General features: G+C 46.4%; 1 protein-coding gene across 2 annotated transcripts in view; it reads right to left on the reverse strand.

The window, feature by feature from the left end:
• LOC119389699 (dorsal-ventral patterning protein Sog) overlaps positions 1 to 10944 on the reverse strand; it is a 252839-nt gene that overhangs the window by 19015 nt on the left and 222880 nt on the right. For both annotated transcript variants that reach the window (XM_049414523.1, XM_049414522.1), the window contains exons 8-12: positions 4178 to 4312; positions 3266 to 3366; positions 2243 to 2387; positions 2010 to 2095; positions 1466 to 1585 (exon numbers count right to left, since the gene is read on the reverse strand). In XM_049414523.1, the coding sequence (XP_049270480.1) occupies positions 1466 to 1585; positions 2010 to 2095; positions 2243 to 2387; positions 3266 to 3366; positions 4178 to 4312 (587 nt within the window). The remainder of the gene's footprint in view (positions 1 to 1465; positions 1586 to 2009; positions 2096 to 2242; positions 2388 to 3265; positions 3367 to 4177; positions 4313 to 10944) is intronic.

Consider the following 10944-nt stretch of genomic DNA (forward strand, 5'->3'; position numbering starts at 1 on the left):
CAGTTCCACGTCAAAAAAAAAAAAAAGACCTTACGAAACGCGCAGCTTTGCTTCCACAAGGCGCAGTGAGTTACGCAAACAGAAAAATTCCCCAGCCTGCCCTAAAATAGTGACTTAGAGTTAATTTTTTTTCTAACTGTATCGTCTATTTTTACACGCACGTCATTTGCGATTCCCGCGGGGTAGGCGTCAGCACGGACCATACAGCTGTGATGTTTTTTTACTGATCTTTGTGGAAAAATTTAGCCTTCGATATTTGTCAGTCGGTGCTTTCGACGGTGAATCGCCACAGCGTTCTCAGCGTATTATGCTGCGCCGTCGTGTGTAACGTACCTGGAGCCGTTACCAATAATTTACACTCTAATATGCCTCACGTGTTCTCCTTTCAACAGTCCCATCGTTAGACAAATTATCATTGTTCTGATAATGCTCTTTAGCGTTGCGTCAATGCGCCTCTCAGCCACTGATATGCCTTTAAAGCCCAAGCACGTCTTTAATGCACACCCTATGTGACTCTCCACAACCGGCTATTGACATCTTGGCGATTAAGACAACAGGATAGCTAACTACATTTAATAAAAAAATGGTGTCGGCGACTGAAAAAAAAAGTATACTGGTTATTTCTAAACAAAACTCCAAGCAACGCACCCTTGGTCTTATTTCTGCAGAATGAAAAGTCGGTGCCTGATAGCTGCGAAACCTTCTTTACGATGCCAACAGTACGGCTTTTGCGCTTTCTTTTCTTTTAAATGCGAATGCATTTCTTAGTCCGGCTATGTCAGGCATCCGGCGTTGTCCGCGCGCCTCTCCGCTCTCACTCCCTCTCCCATAGCAACAGCTGCGGGCGCGCACGCTTATCCTCGCCCCTAGCAACAGGAGCAGGCGGCGCGGGCGGAGTAGCGGAGAGTGAGTGGAGAGGAGGAGCGCGCTCTGGCGTGTGAGGGCGCTCGCATCGCGGGAGCTCGGCGGAGCTCCCGCGTGTGTGGAGAGAGTGTAGGAGAGGGTAGGTGCAGTGCTTCGCCGCTCCTTCTCTCGCCGTTCGCTCTCTCTCCTCCCTGCGCCACCGCCTCAATGCAGTGCGTTTGAAACGCGTTTGTAGCGTTTGTGCTGCCTTGGCACAGCCTGAAAACAGCGCGTCCAAAACGCGTTTGTACTGCATTGCAGGCGGTGGCAACATCCCTGAAGTGATTACGAACGCATGTAGGAAGCGTAGGAAGCGTTCGTTGAAAGAGGCGCCCAAAAGGGAGACACTTGAGCGCGTCGATGTGTCCCGCTTTACGCCATTAAAATTACTACGCCGTGTACTCTCGGCGCAAGAAATGCATTCGCATTTCCTCACGATTCCCTTCGGGGAAGTGGGGGCATTTCTTATTTTCTTCTTCTTTATTGACGCGAATAGGCTGCGGGGAATGATTAACCGCTACGAGCAAACTGATCTATGAAGCGCAAGTCCCGTTACACTTACCCAGTGGTACGCGAAGGGCGGGTTGTACGAGGCAGCCATGGTGCGAACCTCGTTGTCCGCCGGGCTGTCCGTTTCCAGGACAACCACCATGGGTGCGCTGTTCATTCCGGACGCGTATGCCTGCGATAATAACATTAAGGATCACTTACACAAAGGAGTACTTTCCCGCATACGTTCTAATACCCGCCTTACGTCACGAAAACAGGTGGGCTTGATTAGACCGTTTGCCATAGAAGACTAGGAAGAAATTGTGCATCGCTCATAGCGGGTGAAAGGCAGCGCAGCGCTTGGCAATAGCAAGCCTTGCCGTAAAAAGACAAATGAAAACTGGGAGAATACACAATGCAAGAGTATCGAGGAAATAAACCAAGAAATAATCTGGATTGCTACCCTATACGGATTGACAATAATGTATTGAGGAGTTCATCTGTCGACATTGATCTGTTCCAGTTCTGTTCAGTGTTCTCATAGTTCGTTAGTTCGTATAGGGCCGAGAAATAACAAAAAAAAAGAAAAAGAAAGAAACGTAAAACGTGTGACTTACCTGGTAAGATATTGATCCGTCATGGTTAACGTTCAGTACTGCGAAGCCAGAGTTTGACGTCTCCGCTGTCAGCACAGCTTGAAAGACTAGAGAGCGAAAAAACAAAACAAGAAATAGCCAATATTATTAGCCTTCTCGGTGTACTGGCTCAAGTGGCACAACGTGACATTGCCCTTGCCACGTGCCTTCAAGGAATCTCGAAGAAATTGGCATCTAAGCGCGTTACACTCAACTGTTGCAGGTCGGCCTGACGATGACTGGTCCTTCGATATGGCGTCTTCCATCGGGTGACGTCAGGCGCATGCTCAGTTTGCCGGCCACCAGCAACGGCTGCTGCTCCGGAGGCAGGGTCAGCTTCACGCTGGCCGTGTTGAGCGACTGCGAGGTCAGGAGCGAGGTTTCACAAATTATTTTTTCAACGTTAAACGATGTTTTGTATCACGACAATTTGTTTGAATTCCGAATGTACAGGGTCGACCACATGTAAAGTGAACACCTCATTAAGATTCAAGCCAGTAAAACTAAAGCATTTATTCTACTTCACGAGGGAAAGGTCTGTTATATTAAGGCTAATCATGGTGTCAGCAAACGCAATAATGACTTTCCGAATTATGTATTAAACATCGGCTTCTTGCATGTCGCACGCATGTCGCACGCATGGAGGTGCGTGCGAGAGCTCACAGACCTTACGAGTTTGAAATGACAGCTGTCGCACGTAATGGTTGATTGCCGAGATAAGCATACGGCAACGAACTTCATGGGCACGCGTGAGAACGCAGCCACGAGCGAAAGGTGGCAAAAGCGGGCGTGACAAGTGACAAGTGAAACAGAAATTTGCCAGTGAAATCGACCCGCGCTCCATCTGTCGTTAGTTGCTGCAAACATACCGTGTGCAACGCTTGGCGGCGTCGGCGTCAGTCGAAGCCGGTCGAAGCCACACGGCGGAGCGTTCGAGTTAGTCGTGCTGACGGCTGTACTTTATTCTTATCGTCTCTGTGTTCAATTATGTTGCCGAAGCTAGCAAGAAATCTACATTGTAGTAAATCATGCTGGAACTCGTATCTGACACTGTGCAAAATCGCGCCTAAATAAAATCTGGGACCTTAAAAGTAAGGAATGTTCTATCGCAGGCACTTTATCATTGACAGCGCAGGATGGATATTAAAAAAATAATGAAATTGAACTGCAAGCACGCTCAAAACGACGGAGACGACGAGGTTACGTGGGGCGTCATGGTAACAGTCAGTAGTACTCACGACGTGAATTTTCGGCAGCGTTATTTCGGAGCTGGCGACCACGGTCGGCTCAGTGAGCTTTCCAGCTAGGAGGCTTAGTTTGACTACCACGTCTCTGGCGTCTGAAAGAAGAAGTACAGAGTGATGACGATTAACGTAGAACGGGACAAGTCAACCGTAACAACACATTACGCTTTAGGCACCCATAACAAGAATTCGCTTTCTACCTTATAATTTATACTTTCTGCATTTCACATTTACACTTGGACGTTGTTTCAGTCTGGCAGAGATGCTTCCGTGCGTCTTTGTCAAGATGTTTTCTTACGAAATTCTCAGAGTCATCTTCCTGATATCTTAAGATAAATGTTCTCATACTGATATTCCCCTTTCTCTCCTACGTAGGGTAGCCGACCAAAAACTTATCTGCTTAACACCCTGAATTTTCTTTTTCATTTCATTTTCCTTTTCCGCTCTCGCTACAATTCTAGGAAATTATAGCTGTTATGCGCTAGTCGTCGACAAGCGCCTGTACCGGCAGAGAAGTAGTAGTCGTTAGTCATGACCAAGTTAGATCTACCGAAGGCGAAATAAAGAACGAATGCTGAAGATTCTGCTTTATTAGGATCACACAACGGAAAGCTGTTTCACCGCCGCGTACTCACAACATATGGTTTGTGCATTACAAACACGCTCATTGCACTTTCAACGTACGCATCTATCAACTCAACATGTTAGGAACAGCGCAAAATTAGCTTACCACAAAAAGTGATCGAAAATAAAACAGGTTAGTTCTTTTCGTTAATAGGTTTGCGTCGGAGTAAATGATCAATAAAATGTGCCTTGGAAAAACGTGAACTCAAGATTTCTGAAGATGTTCACAATACTTCTTGAACTTCTGCATTTTTCTTCTTATTACAACGCTTGCGAGCTTACCTGTCGGAGAGAATATTCCGTTGAACATGACCGTGACGTGGATGTCCGTCCTGGACGGCGAAATAGCGGCGACGCCTCCGCCGCCCAGCGTCTCCTTCACCCCAGGTTCGGGAACCATGAGCGAGCTGAACACCTCTGCGTGAATCAGGGTGATGATATTGAACAGGTTAGAAAAAACAGGGCGGGAGACCCGAACCACGCGCAACTGTGTTTTCTACACTAAGAAAATATCGAGTATTTGTGAAGTATATATTTCAGCCACAAAACTGCAGGGTGATTCTTTTAGAACTGACCCATTTTACTGGGCTGTAGTTTTGTTACTAATTATCCCATTTTAATGCGGTTTGTGGCAAGAGATTCAGGAGTGATGGAAACTGGAACGGTTTATCCCGTTTTTTCATGTCCTACGTCTAAAAAGAAAACGGAATAAATGAGAAATAACGAAAACCGCGACATTCCGCGAAATTCCGCGAAATTCCATGCAAGAGGGACTGCATACTGTTGAAGCCAGAAAAGTTTGACGTTTCGCCAAGAGATGTAACCCGCGTCGCCTCCACAGAGCACCTTAAACAGAGCTTTTAACAACATTTTATAGGCGCAAACAATCCCTCCTCGTACAGCATTTCAGGGTTTTCGTTATTTGTAATTTTTTTTCGGCGTTGCACATCAAAAAAGGGGAAGAGCGTTTAAATTTTCATCCTCCCTGAATGTTATGCCGCAAACCGCATTAAAATTGCGTATTTTTAAAGAAAACTACAGCCTAATGAAATAGGTCAGTTTTAAAAGAATCACCCTGTGTAATCGTCATTTAACTCGCGTGCTTTCCATGTGTTATCACCGCCGTTCCGGCTCTTCCCGTTCACTGACAGCGTGCGCACTATTATCGTGGCACAGCATTCTTGGTAGGAAAGTTGCGAGAGCCGACTTTCCAAGAATGGAACCGCGAGCAAGCCAAATTACGAGTATAGTTGTGTGGCAGAAATACGAAAATTTTCTTAGTCTACGAGTTTTGGGGGCCCGTCAACTAACCAGAACAGTGAACCTGAATGCCCTCGCTCACATTTGGAGGAGCCCTTGCACAATGAAGGCAAGGGCGCCAATGAAAACGCCTTTGTCTTCACTGAGCTATAATGACAGCCATCCGCACAATATGACCCAATTGAAAGAGAGAATGAATGATAATTACAATGAACGACTCACGCTATGCAAGGGACGCGGTTAAATGGAAGAGTTGGGAATCTTTAACAAAACGTTTATATAAAGAGGCAAGTTTAACTCAAGTACACTCGTAATCTGATCGCCCATTTAGCCTTCAGTGCATTAATTCCGTATCCGCATTCAAAGGGCACACACAAACACGTGATGCACTACAAACTACACACATATGCACTTATGCGCATACGTGCGCGCAAGCACCCACAATGCTCCACGGACACGGCTGCGTCGCTCGGGCAGAAACTGCAAACTTTAGTCAAAAGGGCGCGGTCGCACTCGCTGGCGCGCGTTCCACCTGGACAGACAATAGTAGGCGGCTCGTATACCCTTGAACGTGCCGTGCTCTTACGCCAACTTCGCGTTGAGAGGACAGACAGCTCGAGAACCGCTGCGCTCCCTGGAGCAGCCGTATTCCCTTATGGCGGCGTTTTGTAAAGTTAAACTAGATCGGATCCTAAAGAAACTAGCTGCTAGCCTTACTTTGTATAACATTCCAATTTGTTGTCATCGCATTCATTGCTTCACGCTTACGACGAAACTGTGAGTTTTATGCTTTAATTATTTAGCTTATTATTGTCCGTAAGGGAGAACACGAATGAATAGCTGGCTCCGTTTCCAATGACGTTCGAAGAAATAAATCGATACGTAAGCGAATACCTGAAATGAAATGGGATGGACAACGTAAAGCGTTAGCGTTGGCAGATGAGCGACCGCAAGATGTGGATTTTGTGGCATCAGAAAAAAAAATAAAAACGCATCTTGCAGAGATAAAGGAAGCACTATCGGAAGCTTTTTCGGAAAGCAAAATTCAGCGAAGAAGAACGTAGGGCGGGCAAAAGATTCGTGGGGGCAGAAAAGAGATAGAAAGGGAAAGATGCACGGAGTGAGAAAGAAAACCACATTTTCGGTAATGGAACGGCAGTACAGCGCCTTGCACATGTAGGAAAACAAAAGAAAAAACAATAAAAGGAACGCAGGGCGAGGGGGCAGGGGATGGCATGTGCAGATTGCAAAATGGTGAGAGTGCGAGAAGATGAACAAAACAAAACGGTTGCTGGAACAGATAAAAGTGAACAGCGGTGCGTGCTGGTAAAACAACCTAGACCAGCGCTCTCGCGATCGAAGAAAACAACAAAGAAAAGGAGAAAATGTAGAACGCACAAATAGAAATAAAGAAAAAGAAGCGAATGAAGACCGGGCGAGGCAGGCGCAACCACGATGTGAAAAGTGAACGCGAATGTATAGGCGGAAGCAAAAGAAACAATAAACAGAACAAGGTAAGTTTCTGTTCCAGTGAACTGTTCTGCAATTCGACCATCGTATACAGGAACCAAAATGAGAAATTTCGCCTTCAGGCTGAGACAACAGCTCGGAGGAGAGCACTATTCTCAGAAGAAGGCAAGAAGGCAGCAGTGAAGTGAGAAGGAAAAAAAACAAGAAAAGAAACACAAGCTAAACAGCAAAGAAAGGTGGAGAAATATAGGCACCTCACTTCGGTGCGAGGCGGTAAGAGGAACGGAAACACGCTTTCGGAAATAAACGAGGCTGTTTGAGCGGCGGCGGGAACCGGAACTTGACAAACAACGGGACGAAGGAACATGGGCGCTTCTTCTTCCGCCCTGAAATATTGGCCAATACCGAGATGCTGGCACGGCGGAAGCAACGGGGCAAACACGAATTTGTATTCTTCGCTTATACCATGCACACGCTGGGCAGCGTCTCTCCGTGTATGTGTACATTTCGCGTGCTTTGCGCATGTGAGAAGTACAAAGGAAAATGATTGTCTGATCGGGGTTCTCCAGGACCAAATAAAGTTCATTTCATCATCATGACGCCTCTTTCGCGGGCTTAGTTCTCCCTATTCGCGTCGTGATGCAGTTGGCTTTTAGAGTCAACGACAGCTCCGAGTAGGTGAAAGCAGCTGCGAAAATACGATATGAATGGGGGCCATTGAGCAGTGTAACAGCCGGCTCGGCCGTATTTATATTTGGCACGCCGTTTCACATTGCGCTGAACGGGCGTAATGGCTTTCTTTCAAAGTGTTGTATTGCCTTAGCGCAACTCAGTCTGGGAAAAAAGCAAGGACATCAGCAAGGGCATAAGCAACTTTGCTTATGTCCCTTTTCTCCATGCTCAAACTGAGTTACCCTGGAACAATACAAGAATATCATGCGTTAACTCGCGCAATCAGCAGTACTTCTCTTAAAGAGTATGCCATGTCCGTATAGTATAGTATAGTATAGTATAGTATAGTATAGTATAGTATAGTATAGTATAGTATAGTATAGTATAGTATAGTATAGTATAGTATAGTATAGTATAGTATAGTATAGTAGTATAGTATAGTATAGTATAGTATAGTATATGCTGTATGTATATAACAGTATCCTGTACTGTATCGTACTGTCGTAAATGATAGCATTGACATTTTTGTTTTTCCCTCCATGTTTCGCTAAAGCCGGCTAGCTTCGGGGCTCCGCGTGGGTCATAGTCGGCGGCCGTATTCGCGAAGCTTTTAATTCGTGAATGATACTTGCCATCGGATGAGTGCTCTCACTAATATGTCCACCATCAGGACTGCTTGAAGTTTTCTCAGAATGATACTAGCGTAAGATCGTTTTGTGAGTACGGGTCCTAACAGGCTTGAGCTGCACACAAAACACCGCATAACGCAGTCGACCGGGTTGCTTGCGGTGAGGACAACAGGTTATAGATAGCTTGCTCGTGACGTCAAGGGCACAGCTTTTTAGTGTGCTGGCACTCCAACATGACGGCTTTAGTGACGCACAGGTACCATAATCACGTTACAGTCAGCATGCTTCAATGTGATAAAAGACGTGGCTGGAATGTTATCGGCCTTTGAGCGTGAACAACTAAAAAAAAATTCACCCACGATTACGACACTGCCTAATGCGAATTATGAGCGCAGCCTCGTGTTGAGGCAAGGCCAACTGTGTTTAAAGTTTTGGCTTTCCGCAAGGTATCAACTACGTCATAAATCATCATTTTGTGAAGTAGGACAGCACCCACAACACCATTATTCGTCTTTCTGAGGATAAGCGAGGTACCCGCTACACACCTGTAAGGTATTATGTGCACTTTGTTGATGCTGCATGTGGCTGATGACGATGAACAATTATGAGTGAACTCATTGCAGTGGGTAGGAAACATTACATCGCACACTTGTTGCACAATTAGCATTCTGGTTGTTATTTTACTCTTCTACCACGCTATATTACATAGATTAATGCGATTCCTTGCCCAACATGACGCCTGTATAGGGTCTTTTTGCAAATGAGTTCCAAGCACCATCGTGGCTCTGTAGATAGAATACTCGACTGCCACGCAGTGGGCCCGGGTTCAAATCACATTGGATCCCGTGTATTTTTTTCTCACTTTATTTTTTTCATGTCTATCGATTACGCCACCGACGGCCGCTAAACGCAGGAACGGGCGCCTAAGAGCTGCGCTCTATAAGATCTGCATGATGCGGTACTCCAACATGGCGATTTCAGTGACGTCAGTACAAGACATCTTTAAAGACTGGCTCAGCCAACGTTCAAGGCGGCAGGAGCAATGACCTTTTGGGCTGGATTTGCATAGTCGAACACACAGAAATGGTTGGGCTGCGGCCATCCGCTATGAAGCTGCACGACGAGACAGAAGTTACGCAGCTTACCCGAGAAGCTCGTTTGTTCCGGGTTTCGCATTGCCTCTGTGCAAACAACACTCTCCTTGCCCCGAATAAGTCGCTCGCTCCGTCGTTAGGCAAAAAAAAAACAACAACAAAAAAAACAAAAAAAACAAAAGAAACGTGAGGTCAGTCAGCGTGGAAGGCAAACGAAGAATCGTAAAAAGCAAGTCGTTTGACAAGAGCGACGCGATGTGCCTGTGTAAATGCGTGCAGCGTTATTGAAGGCACGCTAATTTCAGCAAGGATATTAAGGGCAGAGAGGCAGGGAGAGGATGGTATAGTTGTTATGGTGCTCGACTGCCGACCCGAAGGTCGTGAGACCGAATCCCGGCCGCGGCGGTCGCATTTCGGTGGAGGCGAAGTGCTCGAGGCCTGTGCACGTAGATTTAGGAGCACGTTAAAGAACACCAGATGATCTAAATTTCCGGAGCCCTCTACTACGGCGTCCCTCATAATCATATCGTGAATTTGGGACGTAAAACTCAAACAATTATTATCATCTACAGGGAGAGGATGTCATGCTATTGGTGTATCATTGCACCCTTTTTGTCTGTTGTTTATCGTGCGAAAATCCCCACCGTGGTTTACGAGGACAATAACATGCCCAAAAGGTTTGTCATTGGCCGGCGCTCCAACGTCAAACTGCTCGGTGTTAGGTGACTATTATTGGGGATATCTTTGTTGTTGTTGTTTTTTTTTAGGCAAGGGCCAATTATGGCCAAGAGCACCAGACATATGGTGTACAGAATTAGAACCCTGCACGATGGATGCTAAGAGGCTTAAGAAAAAAAATACAAATTTTCACATTTTACACCATCGTGGCTGTTTGCGCTTACTGGTATGCTATTTTGAGTAAAGGCTTCGGATAGCGCAATAAGTAGAACGGGAAAGAGCGGTAAAGAACGCAGGAATGATAACTGCTAACGATGTATATACGTGAGGTTAGCGCTCTTTCTTTTTCTTCAACTCTTTTAATACTGTCGGTAAACGCGCTTATTTACATGGTGAATCGGGGAAGCGACGTGAATATAATCTACGAAAAGACCATGACACGTGATGATACGATGGACCGGAATGACGCGTTGGCACGATAGTGTTTATGTTTTCCATTGCTTATATCGTTGTGCCGTGAGCGTAGCACTAAGCGCGACACAATCACAACCAACTGACCCCGTTCATGGCTGTACTCAGGGGCGAAGCCAGAAATTTTTTTTAAGGGGGGGGGGGGGTAAATTAACCTTTATGTATGTTCGTGCGTGTGTTCGTATGTGTGTGTATATACGAATACAAAATTGAAAATTTTCTCCCTGAACCGTAACCAACCGCCCCCCCCCCTCCCCTTTTCCCTGGCTACGTCAATGGCATACTTTCTGCTTCCCACTCTTTCTTTTTCGAGTTTTTTGTTTCTTCGTTTACGCGAACATGTATCCTCTCTAACAGGCTTTGTTAATTCAAGAGAACACGTATCAATTTCGATTGGCGCGCAGCTACCGCTTTCGCTCTGCCTTTACGCTTTGTTAGCAATGCAGCGCCGAACAAGTGCTGAACGGAAGCGCACAGCCTCACGACCACTGCGCAACACGGAACGCGAAAAGAAGAGACAAAACAACCCGGTCGCTGGGTCCTCCGAACGACCGATATCGTTTTCGCTACGATGAACAGGAGGACACGAGAGCGGTCTGCGGGCGTTAAGCCGGAGTGCAGGCGACGCGTTGATTGGTAATGGACGCCGCTATCTCGGGAGACCAGATCGCAGAAGCGAGCCATGGAACGTGAAGGCTCTTTCCTCCGTACTCCGTTGATAAGGAGGCGATGCCGGAAGCGAACGAGAAGCAGCACCGAGGCATCGGCGCCTCCA

Source organism: Rhipicephalus sanguineus, chromosome 4 (assembly GCF_013339695.2).
Source record: "Rhipicephalus sanguineus isolate Rsan-2018 chromosome 4, BIME_Rsan_1.4, whole genome shotgun sequence".
Lineage (NCBI taxonomy): Eukaryota > Metazoa > Arthropoda > Arachnida > Ixodida > Ixodidae > Rhipicephalus > Rhipicephalus sanguineus.